The sequence below is a fragment of the Sceloporus occidentalis genome, unplaced genomic scaffold (genome assembly GCF_023333645.1).
Source record: "Sceloporus occidentalis isolate IW3139 unplaced genomic scaffold, rSceOcc1.0.p SCAF_9, whole genome shotgun sequence".
Taxonomy (NCBI): domain Eukaryota; kingdom Metazoa; phylum Chordata; class Lepidosauria; order Squamata; family Phrynosomatidae; genus Sceloporus; species Sceloporus occidentalis.
The window spans coordinates 19,018,940-19,037,867 of NW_028316989.1; the positions used below are offsets into that span (position 1 = coordinate 19,018,940).

General features: G+C 41.1%; 1 protein-coding gene across 8 annotated transcripts in view; it reads right to left on the bottom strand.

Moving 5' to 3' along the window:
• The window catches only part of NTM (neurotrimin), a 950,706-nt gene that overhangs the window by 110,374 nt on the left and 821,404 nt on the right, over nucleotides 1–18,928 (bottom strand). For all 8 annotated transcript variants that reach the window (XM_089537558.1, XM_089537557.1, XM_089537560.1 and 5 more), the window contains exon 4: nucleotides 12,632–12,757. In XM_089537558.1, the coding sequence (XP_089393684.1) occupies nucleotides 12,632–12,757 (126 nt within the window). The remainder of the gene's footprint in view (nucleotides 1–12,631; nucleotides 12,758–18,928) is intronic.

Consider the following 18,928-nt stretch of genomic DNA (forward strand, 5'->3'; position numbering starts at 1 on the left):
TGCCATGGCTCACTGCTATGGATTCTGGGATTTGTAGTTTTGTGAGCTATCTAGCCTTCTCTGTCAGAGAGCTCTGGTGCCACAACAACCTAAAAATCACAGAAGCCCATTAATTCTGCAGTGTGGCAGAATTGTCCCACTTTTTCAGCTGTTTTAAAAAATGTCCTGGTTTTGTTTTCCTCTTCCCACTTTCTTGCTTGATCCTTGGCTTAGTTCAGTTACTACAAACTGATTTCAAAGTGCAAAAGTAGTTTTCACATTACTTCATCATTTGGAAGAAAAGAGGGCAGAATCCTGCAATTCCCTGTAGACTTAGACAAAAGCAAACTGTTTGATCATACTCTGAAGTTATTTGGCCACACATCCTGGTCATCATATGTGAAATGCTGGGGAGTATGCCCACTTGCCAGGGTTTATTATTATTATTATTATTTTAAAACAAATAAACCCAAAATCACTTCTGCATTATTTAAATGTGGTGGATATAATGATAAATCAATACATAAGTAATAAAATATTTATTTATATCCGGCCTTTTCCTTTCGAGGATCTAGGCGGATAACAACAGTCCAATATAACAGTTAAAAACAATAGAACATGATCCCAATCCTCTAGCCCTCCCGCCTTCTGCTAAAATACAAATAAAACATCATACTATATAATAACAGTAGCAGTATCACACATTACACCCAGCTGCATAGAGAATGCAGCTAAAATCAGGAGCAGGGAAAAATATTTACAGGAGTGGTCATAGGGAGAGACAGAGGGTAGGTGAGCAGTACAGGTTCTCGTTTTGGAGGTTAGTCTGGGAAGGCTCGCCGGAAGAGATCCATCTTTATTGCCTTTTTAAAGGCCTCTAAAGATGTAATTTGGCGAATATCCTCTGGCAGGTCATTCCACATTTTCAGAGCGGTGGCTGAAAAGGTCTTCTGGGAAGTTGCCACCAGCCTGGTTTTCTTTGGCTGTAGTACGTTCCTCCCAGAGGACCTGAGTGTGCGGGAAGGATTGTATATAGACCTGACAAGAGCCATAACCACAAATTATTGTCACTGAGAAAATTTTTCTTTATCTTAAACAATTGCACAGATTCTCCTTTCCATCGCCAACACACTGTGGTGCCTGACATGCCATTGCTCTCTATTGCTCCAATCCTCCTCCATGAAATAAATAATAAAATAATCTCTATGCATTATTCTGCCTGTCAACAATCACATTCATCAGCAGACAATTCATTCCAATCCTGTGCTGCCTATTTCTCAGCAAAGCTCATCATGTGGAGCACAATCATTGAAGATACTTAGCATGACAAGGAGAAGGAAAACTGCTGACTGTCATGATTTTCAACACCTAGGAATGGATTTCTTTGCAGAACAATCTTATTGCAAAAAGCACATTTTCAAGACTAGGCTTTGTTTGGCAAGCAAGATCTGGTGGTGGTGGGGAGACAGAAAGGGGATATTCCCAGGCTTTTTTCCCACCTCCCAGTAACACATTGGCTACATTGAAATTTGCTCCATTTCCTGCAGAATCTTGCAAAGTAACAGCAAAAGTATGTGTCTGCTCTCACAGTCATAGCTTCAAGAGCATGCAACCTAGGCATCTGAAATATGGAAGACATATTTAATTACAATCTTCCTAGAGCATGGGAGTCAATATAGTTCAAAGCCAAGAAGGATGGCTAGGGAGGGAATTCTTTTTTAAAATGGTTGAAAAACATGCTTCTTGAATGTTAGAAAACCCTGTCAAGGAGCATAATGGCCTGATAAGAATCTGTGCCGTTTGGGACTTATTCTGCACAAATTTTGGTATGTGTTTTTTTAGCATAGAAAAACAGCATTTCCTGCATAGAAAACATTTTTTCTGTGCAGAAAACAATTGCAGAATCATAGAATAGTAGTGTTGGAAAAGATCCCAAGGGCCACCCAGTCCAACCCATCTGCCATGCAGGAATACACAATCAGAGCACTCCCAACAGATGACCCCCAGCCTCTGCTTTAAAACCTCCAAAGAAGTAGACCCTGCAGTGCCACATTGCCACCTTATCATCAAGATGTTTCCTAATCTTTTTCCCCCATTTGTATATGGACAAAATGCTGGGCAAGATCCAGCTTCAACACTTCAGAGAGTTGCTACCTCTCATCTTAGATGGGCACATGCTAAGCCCAAGACTGCATCCCAAGAAGCTTTTTTGACAGAAAAGTTGTTTAGTGTATATTGTTTTGGATTTTTTTTTTTTTGCAAGGACTGTGAAGGTCTGCAAGGACAAGGACCCCATGGATCTACTCCCAGCTCAGGACCTTATCTGTCTCAGTGCCTATATGATTGTTACCACTGACTTAAGACACCATTGACCTATATGAATGAATAAACCAAGTTCATATAAATCAGCTTCATATCTACATCAAGATAGTGCCGGCTTATGCACATGGCTAAAATTTCCTTAGAAATGCTTACTGCCTTATTTTGGCTTTCCAAAATGTGAAAAGACACCAAGCATAAGAAATGCTTGCATATATTGTCCTTTAAAGCCACCATGCACTGGGTGTCTAGGGAACCAGTATGGGTTTAACTACCACATCAGTCCAATAGATGGGAAGGACACTTGGAGAAGAGAAGCCAGGAATAGATGGAGAAGGCAACAAGATTGTTTGACATCAGGCTCTCTGTAGAAATGGATTAAATATCTGTGGTCAATGCTTAGAAATAGCTGCAAAGGAAAGGTGCCAATACAGCAGAACTTGCTTCTCAAAGGGCAGTCAAATGAATACAATTAAAAGATTTTTTGGAGGGTCATAACCTACAAGAAGTGATCTTCAGAAGCCTAAATTAGTATCATATATAATTTGATTACAATTATGGCCTTTTGACAATTATGCAACCCTCACTGGTGTTTTAAAAAAGGCAAGGTCAAAAATCAGCTGATAGGCCAGTCACACTTATGTTTTTTGCTCAGAGAGATTTGCATCTGTGAATCAATTTGAAATCAATTCACCACTCCCACTATGATTTAAGCCAGAAAATCTCTCAGTGGCATTTAAATTTGGTCTGAAGTTCCCATTTGCCACCATTTCGGATCAAAATGGAGGCGCCTCCATTTCCTGAACAGTGGCTGTATGATCCGAATCGATCCAATAGCTTACGCATACTATCGCAGATGAGGATCATTGTGGTTCTTTAAAAAAGAGCCACTAAGGGATCCGGTGCCAAATGCACTGGTTTAGATGGGCTTTTTGGCTGTCCCCCCCCCCCCCCCGGCAAACTGCACTGAGTGCAATCGGTGCAAATCTGGATGATAGGGCAATAACCTGGTTTCTAAACTGGGTTATTTCATAGTGTATATGGGGCCTGAGTTGACTAAACAGTACCTGGCTGATTACCTACTTCATATTGTCTGGTAAAATCACTCGTCTAAATTCAGTGGCTACCTGATTCAACCCAGGGCCTAACTGAGGCCTGTTACAGACTGCCAAAATAAAGCTGCTTCGGGTCTCTTTGGAGGTATGCTGTTTAAATGATGCATGCACCCTAAGAATCCGGAAGCTACACCAAAGCTGCATTCCAGTGCTTAGGAATGGAGTGTGGCTTTGGCATGACCTACGGACTCTTAGGACCCATGCATCATTTAAATAGCATACCTCCAAAGAGACCTGAAGCAGCTTTATTTTGGCAGTCTGTAACAGGCCTGAGTATACACACTGAACAAACGGGGTTTACATAAGTGTTGACATACCATTCAACAATTTATTCAGTGGGTCTCCTCAGGTTGTGATTTGTGTCACTGAGCCCAAAGGAGGGCACAGTGTACTTATATGCATTCCACCATAAGCATGCACTCTTAACTTCTAGTACTAGAACCTCAGACACTGTTTTCTTTATCCAAAGAGATCTATCCAAAACAGTCTCCAGGCAAGGTCTGGAGAGAATTAGTAGGTACACAAACCTTTCTTACCCCACTTCCATATTGGAATTTATGTCATTCTGAGAAATGAACAGAGTTGAGCCCCATGGCAAGAAACCAGTAAGTCCCATTTCATCATGAACCTCCTCCATTTCCTTTTGTTTCCATTCAACCCAGTCCATCTACATATTGCCTCCACAACCCCATCTCACCATCTCTTCTGCCTGATTCTATATGATGCAACCAAAATAAGCCATAAATTACATTGGTTGCATCATTTCATGCATTGAACTGGCTGGCTCTTCCCAACCATACTTCTCTTTCTCTCCTCCCTCTATCTCCCCCATTACTTCTATTTATAATTCACTGTTAACTGGGAATATCATAGTTCTAAAGAAAAACCACCTGTGGCAACTTCACATAAAGGGAATTGGATGGAAGGCTACATATCTAACAAATAGTTAACATGAACTGAAGCACCTTCCCTCCTCTCCTCAAAAAAGGGTAAAATTGCTGAAAGAATGGGAGAGAGAAAAAGAATGTCAGATGCTCCCAGAAGCTCTAAAGACCTGAGCATCATTGGTCCTCAGGGTTTGGGGCCAGGTTGGCCTATGAACCAAAGGAACTGGAGATTAAAGTTCAAGCTAGCAACTCTGCATATCTTGCCTCTATAGTGTGATGGACTTTTTGAACCTCTGACCTCATTAAAAGATTGAATGGTCGACAGTTGAAACCAAGTAATTATAGAGCAATACCAGATCTGTTGAACAAGTGATGCTCAGAAAGAGTGGGTTGATGTGTCTGTGTCTGCATGCAGAAGGCAAAGAGGGGGGAAAAAAGCTTTGCAACCTGGGAAGAGAAATTCTCAGGCTGCCTCCCACATTCCGCTCTATTTTATGACCTTCACCATGTCACTTGCCTGCCTCCCGCTCACCTGGCACTGCAAAGGAAGGCATCTTTGGCCTGCCATTCAAATTATGTCAGTTCTTCACAGGACTCCCACATCAATAATATCTGCTGGGTGCTCACACGCTGGGTTGAATATGCCCCTGTTGGGTGTCAACACAGGCCATCTTGACATACTTCATGCCTCGTAGCATTCGATGTCATGACATCTCACAGCTCTAGGTGAACACATGCTGTCAATTAGAGCTTTCCATACCCAAGCTGACGAAGAAAAGAAAATCAGCTTCTCAACCAGGTGGCAACTCATGAGACAGGTCAAACTACCACAGAGGCAATGGCAGAATTTTGCACTGAGAGAGGAATAAGCCTCTTTCTTGACTGCACTGAGAATTGTTTTTGCTGCTATCATTCTTATAGTAGCATTGGCATTCCAGGGGCTGGACAGAATACAGAAAAAACAAGATCTTTCCCCAGGGTATTTGTAATCTGCATTGGGTGCAAACTACAGGGCAGAGGAAATCATACATAGAATTTGTGCCTCTGTCTCTTCATAATTATTAATTATAATTCAATAATATTCTCTTCCATTTGCATTTTCACGCCTCCAAACACTAGAAATGATGGGGGATGGAGGCACATCCCAAAGAAGTGATCAACAGCCAGAGAAGAGCAGATAAAAGGACATACTTCTTTGTGCGATATGTAATTAATCTAGAAAATTGAGTGCAACAGGATGCTGCCACAGTCACTAGTACAAAAGGCACAAGAGCAAGCATTCAGAGAGGATAAGTCCATCAGTTCAAATGGAAGGATAGAATGAGGGAAAGAAACTATTTACCTCTTTCCATTCTGTCCTTCGGTGCACCCCCCCCCCCCAAAAAAAAAAAATTTAAACCTGCTTTTCATGTGAAATAAAATACAGACACATCCAAATCTATTCCTCTTGGAAGAAAGAAGTCTGGGTTCAGATTTTGAGTGGGGGAAATGTACAGGAAAGAGGAGGTTAAGCATCCCTTCCATCACATCTGTTCCTTTGAAATTCACAGCCTCAGGGCTGCATTTGGTACAAGTGAAAAAGGGAGGAAAAAACCAACAGCTGCATATAACATGTGGCTTGGCCTTGATCCAGACCATTGGTCCATGTAACTCAGTGTTTTTTCCTCCAGCTCTTGAAGAGTTCAGAAAGAGTATCTCTCCTGCTATTTGAGGCCCTTCTGACTGAGAATGCCGTGTCAGTACGGAGCTAAATAATACTGCACTTGCAAATGTTCTTGTCCCAAACAAGAAAGGATGTCTTGACATATTAAGGCAACCCAGCAAGAAAATGGTCAACCATCACAAGATCATTCATACATGGGAACGTTTCTTTAAAAAAAAAAAGTTTGTGCAAATATATATATTTTGTAATGGAGGGGAAACATTTTTTGTGCAGAAAACAGTGCATTCCATATAAAAATTAGCTTGATGGAGTATGAACCCCTCAAAAATAATTGTGCAAAAATTTGTTTTCCATACACACATAATGGAAAAACAAACATAATTGAAAGATGTACAAAACTCTCATAATCCCACCAGCAAGGAGAAAACATTTGTTCTTACATGTAAAAACAAGCAAAGATTTGCATCCCAGCAGTCCAGTGAATAAATTTCTCTCTCACACACACATACAATGCCTACTACTCCCTTCTCCATCAGTTTGATTCTATTTTAGTTGTCAGCTAGAGGGATTTAGAAAAGAAGCCACCCTTCAATGGAGACATACGCAAAGGCACAGCAGGGTCTTCAGGCCCTAAGGGCCTTGAGCATTCAGAGAGATCGGTTGCAGGCTGCCACAGCACTTGCGGTGAAGACAGCATCTGCTGGAAGTTTATCTTCTCAACAGTAAGCCGAGCAACTCAAGTGGAGGGATTTAGGACGGCTACAGATACCCATGATTTTACAGTCCTAACATATGAACCCCATCTTTGCTCTTTGTGCCTGAGAGGCCAATCAGATATCAGGTTTGACAGGGATATAGGAAGGCTGGGTGTTCAAGTTGTCGTACAATTTAGCCCTGTTCCAATAATAATATACATGTCATCTTCAACTAGGGATTGATGTATGGATAGTCTATTTCTTCTCCACATCATTTTCAGATGTGTTTAGATATAAGCCCTCCATTTCAATTATACATATTTTCGCCCAAAGTACACAGTTTTGGATGCATTCTCCTCTACCACCATATGCATTTCTGTATGGATCCTTGAGTGAAAAATTGCACCATAAAATTCAGAGAAATGAGCAATCTAAAGGACACCTGAATTCCAACCTGCATATTTCTGTGGGAGGTGCAAATTAAGTTGATTTGCTTTAAAATGGGAGTCAAACAACATTCTCTAATATCCCTCTCTCCAGTAATGATTCTCATCTGCAGCACACCTCTTAGAGTGATGTACTTTTGAAAGGGAACAAGTGTAGAAAATATTATGTGTACAATGCACAAAAATGGCTTGGAGTCACATGGTAGAAAATGGGACATCTAGCTTTTCTGGGTAGGTATCCTAAACTTGATAAAGACCCAGGATGGTGCTGTGGTTTGAGCCTTGACTATGGCTCTGGAGAGAACAGTTCAAATCCCCTCTTGGCCATAGAAACCCATTGGGTGACCTTGGGCCAGTCACATTCTCTCAGCTTCAGTGGAATGTAGAGGCTGAACAAATCTTGCAAAACAAACAAACCCTGTAATAGGTTCACTGTAAAGTTGCCATAGGTCAGAAATAACTTGAAGGCAACAACAAACAATTCCAAACCTGATTGTCTGCAATGAGAAGACAGAAATGTATGTGGGGTGACCCAGGGTACAGTCTGGCACACTCTAAGTAGTCACATCTCTAAAGAACCTATCTGATACTAGAACAACATTCATCCCACAAAGTTAAAAAGAAATGGTGAATGCAGCAAAGGTAATGTTGTTGCTATGAATAAGTGTTTACTTAATGTCTGCCCCCCCCCAGCCCCAATTATTTTGATCATGTCAATAATGATAAGCACACATGTTGCTAATTTAGAATAGGAAACACTGTATATACACTGGGATAGATTTGATAGGTCTCAAGGCCTGGTCCCAAGTCTACAGGAAAGAGATGAGGTTGCAAATTCTCCAGTTTTGGTAGGCTCCAGGCAAGGGAAAGAGCTTTGTTCAGCTCACCTATGATATCAGCACCTCGGTATGGTTTGTTAAGCTAAAGAGTTTATCGTTCACCTTTTAAAACCACTGGAGCTGGGACATGGGATGGAGGTGGGGATTAACACTCACTAAATCGCTGCCATCAGCCTGGGTCCAAGATGGGTCCCAGCCAGGCTCCAATAGCACTTTTTAGCCTGGGTCCAAAAAAAGTGCTGGCAGAGTATGGCTGGGACCCAGCTTAGACCTGGGCTGATGGTGGCCAGTGGTTCAATGGTGATTTAGTGAGCGATAATCCCTGCCTCCATCTCTCGCCCTGGCTCCAGCCCAGAAAGCTGGGGCAATTCAAAAAGTTGAGTGATAAGCTCCTTAATTGATTTCTTTGTGGCAATGGACTCTCTGGGAGTATATGTATTAAATCAATTAATGTTTTCTTCCAGTAGTTGTGGCATCAAAACTGACCCTCCACTCTGTTCTGCATTCACTTTCGGTTAGGAAGCAAGTAGGCTAGATTAAAGGTTTCTTACTGCATCTCCCTAAATAGGCGAGAAATCATAAGTATAATGTGACTGTTGCTTATATTTTGTATTTTTATTCTATGTTGTAATATTGTTAATTGTTTTATTATCATTTCTGTTGTAATTTGCCTTGATTCCTTTGGGAAAAGGCTAAATATAAATATATTATATTATATTATATTATATTATATTATATTATATTATTTATTTGTTATTAATCCCCTCATTTCACCTTGATCTGGCAATAGCCCTTTTAGTTAAATCTTAATTTCTGAACCAGTATATATGGGGTTAGACTAGGTGTTTAGTTGACAAGCTGTGAGCCACTGTGGCTGGTACTTAATGCATACTGCTTAATGATATCACCACAGACCACACTGTGGTGGTTGGACTTGTTTGGGGTTATTTTGCCCCCTGGTACGCATCTTCCTTTTTGTTTCAATTTATCTAATTCCAATCTGATTCTTTACCTGTTTCCTATTGCCACTTGCTCCCTAACTGACCATCCAAGGTCCTGACTACCACACATGGGCTTGTGCTCCAGCTGGTACGTGACACTTTTAGGTGTTACTGCTGTTGTTGCTCACTTCCTGCAAGGATATTTCCTCTGCTGTCATCCAGATGGTTTCATTCCCCGAAGGGAGCTTTACCTGAGTTTGAACCAGATGTCTCCATTTTACTTAGGATTTAGCTGCTATGGAAACAGCTGAAGCACCAAGGGCTGAAGAGCAAGCTAATCAGAAATTTCCTGCAGTGTTAAGTAATTTACTGGAGCAGCTTTTAACAGATTTCCAGTCCAGATTACATAGTCTGTATTAGCAGCTCAGTCACCCTTGAAGATCAGTTCCTATAGGGCCTCTTTCCCCAGTCAACCTGCCTAGTTTGGAGGTGGCATCTGCCAAAATGTCAAAGGTTCCCCTTCATTCCAAAAATGCTCTCAAGATCATTGTGAAGTGGTTCAGTCCAGTTGCTGTTTTTGTCCCCCCAAAAAACTTTACAGTCCCATCAACCTCTCCCTTGACTTGGATTGCGAGTTAAGAATAATCTTAATTAATCCATTCATTCATTCATTATCTATGGATTCAAGCATCCACAGCTTGAAAATATTCAGAAAATATTCAGTATTAATTCTAAATAGCAAACCTTGATTTTCCATTTTATATAAGTGTCATATTTTGTTACGCTATTTTGTTATGCCAATTGGATTGAATGGGATTTGAGCATCCATGCATTTTGTTATATCCATGTTGGGTCCTGAAACCAAACCCCAGCAGATAACAAGGACCCACTGTAGTTTGTTTCGGAAAATCAACTGAGATTGATTGTTTTTCTTCACCTGGACATCCCTTTTAAATTTTATTTTCCTTCAAAATCCCACATATTTTAAGCATGGATCTCCAAATCCAACTTGAAATTTCAAATCAGTCAAACTTTGGTGGCAATTCTGACAACTCTTCTAAAACCCACTATTGAGTCCTGATCTTTTGTAGTATTCTGGTTTGAGTCTGAGCTTTGATTTGATGCTGCTTTTCTTTTATTTCTTCTCCTTAAACTCAGAGCTGATTCAAACCAACAGCTCAGAATAGATGGTACAGCCCTTCCTTAGACCTGACCATTTCTGAATTCAAGTATGATGGATACAGTTTTGGATGTTCACCTACAAATAAAACAAGAAGCAAACAAATGCCTCCTTGCTCATGGGAAGTGGAGTATTACAGAGGAAGCTAGACTACAGGCTTTGTCCCAGGCATTAAATCATTTTTCATGCAGGGACATTCAGCTATATGATTTATAATCATAAATGAACAAATAGGTCTGAATCAATGAGAATAACCTACAAGTTCACTCATCATTCAGCAATTGATTCAATGGGACAATTTGGATTAATCAATAGGATTTACTCCCTTGTTGTTATGTGCTTTCAGGCTGCTTTGATCTTTCTAACTCAGGTATTATTGAACATTTCTTTCTGAAATGGTAATCATTTTAAAAAATACTTTGCCAATTCATGCAGATAAAGCCCACCATTAGTATACCCACATCCAAACTGAGGATTGCTAGCTATGCAAAGTAGTGGAGGATTACCTTACATCTCAGGTGGATGCGATGGTCAGGAGCACTTGTTATCAGCTTCGGCTGATACGCCAGCTGCAACCCTACCTGGGCTGGGGGGACCTTGAAACGGTGGTACATGCTCTGGTAACCTCTCGGCTGGCTTTCTGTAATGCACTCTACATGGGGCAACGCTTGTACCAAACCTGGAAGCTTCAATTAGTGCAGAATATGGCAGCAAGGCTGGTCACTGGTAGCTCCAGGACCAGCCATATAACACCTATTTTGCAAGATCTACATTGGCTGCCCATTCGCTTCCGGCCTCAATACAAGGTGTTGGTTATTACCTATAAAGCCCTAAATGGCTTGGGCCCAGGGTACTTGGAGGACCGCCTCTCCCCATATAATCCGCCCCGCACTCTTAGATCGGTCAGGAAGCAATTGCTAAGGGTTCCCAAGACGAGATATATCTCGTCTTCTCAAAGGGCATTTTCTGTCTCGGCCCCGCAGACCTGGAACTCCCTTCCTGACAACCTCCGCTCTGTCATCTCCCTTGACCAGTTCAGGAAGGAACTTAAGACCTATCTCTTCCAACAAGCTTTCCCCCATGTGTCTTGACATCTGTTTTCTCTCCCGTTATACAGTTGCTATTCGGCTAGTTTGTTTCTCTGGTTTTATTTTTGGAAATTGCAAATGTTTTATTGGAATGTTTTTAATGATGTTTTTAACTTGGTATGTTTTATATTGTATCCATGTTCGATGTATCCATGTTGTAACCTGCTTTGATCTTTGGAAAAGCGGGCTAGAAATAAACATTATTATTATTATTATTATTATTATTATTATTATTGTATCCACTTTTGCTGTGGAGGAAAGTAAGTGGAAGCATAGACTGCTGTTGGTATATGGGCTTTCCGTAAGGGAGGTTTATTGTAACAACAGTACAATTTGTCAAGGAAAGGAAGAGTATTCACATGGAGTGATGGGAACATAGGAAAGAATGGAGATTATCATCTGTGTATATCTACAGTGTTATAAAAATAAAGTGTAATAATAATAATAATAATAATAATAATAATAATAATCTACAAGTGAAAAGATCTAGTAGTTGTTGTGTGCCTTCAAGTAATTTCCAGCTTATGGTGTGGTGGGATCTCCTTCCTTGGAGGTCTTTAAACAGAGGCTGGATGGCCATCTGTCAAGGATGCTTGGACTGAGAGTTCCTGCATGGAAGAGGGTTAAACTGGATGGCCCTTGTGGTCTCTTCCAACTGTACAGTTCTATGATTCTACGAACCCTAATACAAATCTATCACAGGGTTTTCTTGGCAAAAAAATATTCAGAGCAAGTTTGCCTTTGCCTTCCTCTAAAGCTGAGAAGGTGTGGCTTGAGAAGCTCACCCAGCAGAGTTCCATGGCCAAGATGGGATTTGGACCCTAGTCTCTGGTGTTATAGTTCAACATTCAAACCCCAACACCATGCTAGCTCTCAAGGATTTGCTTTACAGTATGCTATTTCTCCCACATATTTAAACTGGGCACATTGATTCATTGCAAAGTATGGGAGTGTCTCCTGCACATCAGTCACCCCATGGAAAGGAGTGAATGAATAGCTACATAATCCTGCTACATATGCAAGTAGAAAGGAGTGTGATAACGTCCAGAAGCCTAGGATCAGTTCATAATAATGCATAGACATATAAAAAGATATGCATAGAAAAACCTAGAAAATGGACAACCATATGCACAGTGATCATCAGATTAGGACAACAGATACAACAGATCCTTGCTTCCACCACCATTAAAACTATAGTAAAATCCCAGGCACAGAGGACTAGTTCTCAAAGCATGTGATGCAACCATGCTGATGAAGGTAAGTAAGTTTGAGTCTGCTCTATGTCTGGATTTGACACCACTTGGAAACCACATGTATGCTGGTTTGGGTCCCATGTGGAAGAAAGCTAGACTGAATATTTCAAACTATTAATATAATTACAACCAAGATTTGCCAAATTCATTAGGAAGTAAAATCACCATAAAGAAAAAAGATACTCCTGTACCATAGTGCATTTTTTCCACATACAGAGCATCTTACCTTTGGGTGAGATGTGTCTCCAAGTGATTGTAGGGTCTGGTCTACCTGTAGCAATGCAGGTGAGACTGACATTACCACCTTCATTTATGGAAATGTCTGATGAGATCTCAACAATCTTGGGAGGTACTGCAACAACATAAAAGAGAAGATGACCATTAGCTAGTTAAACTGGGACAATATTCCTGTTTCTGAAAGCTCTTAATAATAGATAATTCACTGTTGGTTTTCTAAGCAACAACAAAACCAAAAGATGTCCAACAGACTGTTCGTGGATATGAGCTAGCCCCCAAAATAATATTAGCAACATTTGCTAGTGTCACCAAATTTGAGCCCAGAATCAGCAGCACCTATCTCCCAATTTCATGCATAACACTTAATAAAATGTTGGAGGAAGAACAGGTATCTCACATTTAAACATCTCTTTCTCTTTTTTTTTACAAGTTTATATTATTGCCTAGTCACGCCAAATCATGTGTGGTCAATAAACACTGTGAAGCCATTTGGGTTGGGCGTATTGACTTTATTATACAGTTTACTCACACACCACAAGATTAAGTGATAAAGCAAGGTATTCTTCCATCCTCCCCCAAACTATTGTCTGCAGAACCCCTTTCTAAAATTCTGGAAAGCAAAGTGAAAGCCACATTCAAAGCAATTGGGAAGAATAAAGAATAAATCACCAGGAACAGATGACATAGCAATAGAACTACTACAACCCACACAGACAGATTCAAGTATAGTTCTAACTAAAATCTGCTGAACAAATGTGGGAAACAAATCAGTGACCCACAGATTAGAACTGATTAATATGCATTCCTATACACAAGAGAGAGAGAGAGAGAAGATTGAAGTATTTACAGTACCATTGCACTAATTTCCCATGCAAGCAAAGTCATGCTCAAAATCCTGCAGCCAAGACTTCAACCATACTTGGAGTGAGAAAACTCAGAGGTGCAAGCTGGATTCAAGAAAGGAAGAGGCCCTAGGGATCACACTGGAAACATACGGTGGATACTGGAGTACACCAAGGAATTCCAGAAGAAAACCTTCATGTGGCTTATTGACCTTCAGCTGCTTAGATCATGAAAAGCTACGGCTTGCTCTTAGAGGAATGGGAATGCCACAACATCTGATCAGTCACATCATAAGAAGGCATGAGTCATTCACTGGCCACAATATTCTGGGCTATCTCTGGAGTATTCTGTTCCCTAACTCCCTCTGTTACCTGTTCTTTTGCCACCGTAATGATGGGGCAGTTGTCTTCCCACACAATCCCCATTCCTCACCTCATACTACCACTGAAGGCACAACAAGATACCCAGCCAAATTATCAACACTGGGTGCCTTGTTTTGACCTCAAAGCAAGTTGCAGCAGCAGTGTGTAGTGGCTCTCGGGGTCTATGTGACAAGACAAGTAGACCATTGTCGCTGCGGAGAGAGGAGGCTGATTTGGGGTGAGGTGGGTGGCTGATTCAGGTCCTCACATTGTGAAGACAGTCCACACACTATCTAGGTTTTGGCCTTGCATCATGTAAACAGGACATAGCAAGCCTAGGGAGGGATTTGGAGAAGGAATGAAGCCTGAGATCCTACATCAAGAAGAGATGGATAAGTCTATTCTATTGAAGTCATATGGTAGTTGCACAGCTTGCCTTATAAGTCAATGTTACAATGCACAGTGTCACTACATGAGAAACTGTGACTCCAGAATTTTGAACACAATATGACCATTCTGTGTCAAACAAAAACATCAAACTGCTTCTGTAGATGAACTTGTGCACGTCTAAGACACCACCAGGAGGATTCCAGCTGGTATTTTTTCTCTCCACTATTTTCTAAGGAAGGAAAAGGTATTTTCAATAAATCCCAGGAAGACAGAGAACAGCCGAAGCCTTGGAGCACCAACCTTGGCAGAACAAGGATCTCCCTTCCTCAACCTGCCCATCTGCCCCTCCTTCTCTAGATTACTCCCCAACTTGCCCTCCCATGTGTCAGCTCCTGGTGGAGATGTGAACTGTTCCAAGGGAGCGAGCTGAATGCAAAGCAACTGCAGTGGCCTTGCATGCAGTGCTTCTGACGTGCAGATAAGTAATTTATTGATCCGTAAAGCACTCCAAGACGCTCAGGAAAGGATTATGTCATGCCAACGCTGTGCAATAAAATAAAAAATGATGGACTTTTTGTGAACACGAGGGTGATTTAGGGTTTGTAGCTGGAAGTGTAGTTAAAGTACATTTTAAGTGGAAATCAAGGTAGGTAATGAATTACTCCATGTCCGGAAGGGCTGCTGGGAGTTGGGTCCCCCCCCCACTGGTTTCTGACTCAAGAGCTAATATTCTAACTGTACGCTAGAGGACAACAGAGGATCAGGCTCAAAGAAACAGATTGGGCCTTTGAGGTTAGGTGCGAGAAATAGTTCCAAAGCACATTCTGTGCGTAGCTGTGCCTATGCAGTTTTAGCCAATATAGGGCACCAAAGGAGGGGTAATGTATAATTTTACTGTATCAGCAAAGTATATACAAACTGTCTATACGTGTAAAGATGCCACCTAAGACTGCATGTGCTATTAAACTTCTTTCCCATGAGATTCATCAGGTAAAGAGTCTGCACACTGAAATTTGGGATGTAGCTCAGGAGGGCAAATACAAGGGAGGGCAGCTTGAGGACTGAAACAGTAAAGCACATCTGTCATGGGGAATTTGATGGATTCTCATTGATCTGGCAAGCACATGAGGCAATAACAAGTCTTTCAAGTTTTCTAAAGTGTGAGATGGATTTGCATAGAGCAGATCAGAGAATGATGAGAATAATTGAGCAGAAAGTGGTTATTCCTTTCATTCCTTTGCCTTGGCTTGCCTTGGCTGCCTAATTATCTTAGTTTAAGTGGCATGGTAATATATCTGCAATGCCGAGTTTCTAATTAAAAAGCAAAAGCTTGCATTTCAGATTGCTGACAATTTTTAGTTAAAGCACAATGTGTTTTACAAGTGGAACTTGTGGCATTACTGCGTGCATTTGAACTTTTCCTAGGATTTCAACTACAGTACACTGGTCCTCACAAACTGGCTATCATGTTACATACTGCAGCACTTCAGTTCAAGTGTGCATATGGTCCTGCTACTGTGAAATCAAAGTCCTAGTGATCTGTCCAAGAGGCCAGTGTGACGTAATGGTTCGAACATTGGGCTATGACTATGGAGACCAGGGTTCAAATCCCTGCTCGACCATGGCCAAGTCATACCCTCTCAGCCTCAGAAAATCCTGTGATAGGTTCACCTTAGAGTCACCATAAGTTGGAAATGACTTGAAGGCACACAACAGCACCAGCAGCAACAACAGTGATATGTCCACAACTGTGAGGACAAAGTGTGGCAGGGATATAACAGAAAATGCAATACTATAGGAATTGCAGTGTTCCTTTTCTTCTCATTACGATAAAGAAGAGGTAGAAACTAAATCTGAATCCAAATTCATAAGAATCAGATGAACCACTGCTCCAAAAACCTCAAACTCAAAATCCTCTACTTAAAAAGTGGAATTTCCTACAAGAAAATTCCATATTGGGAATATATTTTAGGGACTGTTCTTTTCAGACCACCAGAATGGCAGTTAGGAGCTAGTTTGACCTGCTGAATTTGGCTTTTCAAGTTGGACATGATTGCTCAGTGCAAACACTGACTCCTAAGGAATGAATAAGGGAGAAAGATAAATGTCATTTGCAAAATATTAAACTGCATCAACTCACTATTCATTTATATTTACACATATTGCATACCTTCCATTTGTACCCATTTGGCAGGGACAGTCCTGATTAATCCTCGGTTATCCTACTTTTTCAGCCATTCTTCAAATGTCCCTTGTTTCTCATTCTTTCTCCCATTTTCTCTCTCTACTTCATTTGCTGCAAACTGAACTCTAAGTGCAAAAGTCTGCACTCAGTTAGGGGTGAGAAGCTTGGCTTTCCCAGTAGGCTCAAGCAAAAGCAAACTGCCACAGTGTCTCCTAACTTGTCTTTATCATTAATAATTTTGTCCCCGTGATCACATTCTGATCACAATTTATAATTATCTTGGTTATAAGAGAACAGTTTACATTTGAGATGTGTTCCCATTTACTTTTTATTACAAGCAATGCAGTACATGGTCAGAGCTACCTAAAAAAGCTTTGTGAAATTTAATACGCCTAGCCTTCATCTTCAGCATCCAGGAAGTCTGTGCCCACTTCTTCATGTTGCTACACATGTCTCAGTTTTCATCTGTAAAATGTTGGAGGGTATGATATTGTCATATCACAAATACCTATATTGAAGAACCTTTTTGATATATTGTATGTTATCAAGACCTTGATCAAAATCAGTAACAATCGTACTGATGCAGAAGAGGCATCTTGAAGTTATGAGTTCTGTTAATGCAAACTATGGAGTCAAGAAGCACTTGATCTTCTGGACGTAGTCGCCTAGAATCCAACAAAATTGAAATTGCTATTCCCCATCCCACCAAAAAAAACATCTACAACATAAGTGATATTATCCCTAAGGGCAGTAATCCTTAGAGCCCCCTTAAAGATGAAGATGAACACAGCAAAATATTATTAGATCTAGTTGAATAGTAAAAAAGAATAAGGTCCCAAGCACCTGGGCCTGCTTTTTAAATGTGTCTCTATCCATCCACAAGGTAGTGGGACCTTGGCCAGGCTAGGAGAAGTAAGCTTGGAGCTATTTGAAATCTAGTTGTTCCAATCTGGCCCTAACTGACTGAGGGACACATGCTGCACTCCTGACACACTATCCCTTGGAAAAGAGATGGGAGATGTGTGGCCCTCCAGATGTTGCATTACATCTTGGCATTTATTACTATTGGCTATGCATGATAGGGTTGGTAGGAGTTTCAGATCAACATCTGGAAGGACCCATGTCCTCCATTGTGCCCCAAAAGCTCCTGTTTGCTGTCAGGGTAAGACAAAGGAAGTATGAGAGAAGCAGATAACAAATGTTATGAGTGTCAGTGTTAACCTGCCCAAATTTTGAGATCTTCAAGTCAAGACTTTTTTTCGCTCCCGCCACCATCACAGGGATGTATTGGTGAGGACATAGGAGAGAGCCTTTCTGGTAGCTGCTCCCAGGCTGTAGAATTCCTTCCTGCTGGAGGTCTGGTTGGCCCCCTCTCTGCTCTTTTTCCATCAGCAGGCAAAGAAGGCTTATAATTCATGTGCTGGAAAAGACTTTTAATGGGGTTCTATTTTTTTCATATTTTAAATGTATTTCATACTGTTTCATCTTTGTGTGTTTAATAAAAGTGTCTGTTAAAATATTATTTTTAACTTCTTTAATTTGTTTTAGCTGGAGGTAGGCCACCTTTGGTCCATGCACTGAGAAAGACGAAATTAAATAAATTAAATAAATCAATAAATGTATTAGAAAGAAAGGCCACCTTTAACCTTCTCTCCTTCCTTTCCTGGTAGTAAACCCACATCAGTCTTAAAACATAAGCCAGTATGTCCTGAACTCTCAGCCCCACTGATGAAAATTTGCTCCCCCGTCTCCCCAAAATTAATCAACTAAATTTCCAAAATGAACCATTTCAAGGTTACAGTGTTAATTGCTACAGTTTGCATTGAAAGGAAAATAGATGTTGGAAAATGTGCTTAAAGGCCTTATCATAAGAGATATTCATATATTTAATTTAACAAGCAAAAGAAATTAAGAGCAGCCCACATGTCCTTTAGCATTATGGGAATGGAATTACTTTTCAAAGATACAAGTGGGGCATTGGAGGTAGAGAAGAAGAGGGAGGCACAGCTCCATTATGTTTAGGCCCAGCAGCTGATGAAATGCCTTCCCTTCATCCCAACTGCCGCTGCCCTGGCCACAGAGGGAGAGAAGAAGAGGTGGGCCAAGCTCCACTGTGTCTGGGCTCAGAAGCAAATAAAAGGCCCTCTGTCCATCCAACTGCCACTGCCCTGGTTTCAGAGGGAGAGAAGAAGAGGCAGCCACAGTTCCATCATGGTTAGACTCAGCAGCTGAGGAAAGGCCCTCCCTCCTCTTCCATCCCAACTGCCACTGCCCTAGCCTTGGAAGGAGAGAAATAGGCAAGGCACAGGTCCACAATGCCTATGTCCGGAAGGAGATGAAAGACTCCATTCCAATTGCTACTGCCCTGACCAGAGAAGGATAGAAGAGACAGGCACAGCTCCAACATGAATAGGCCCAGAAGAAGGTGAATCCCCATCCCCAATCCCAAATGCCACTGCCCTGGCCAGAGAGGGAGAGAATAGGTAGGCTCCGTTCTACCATACCT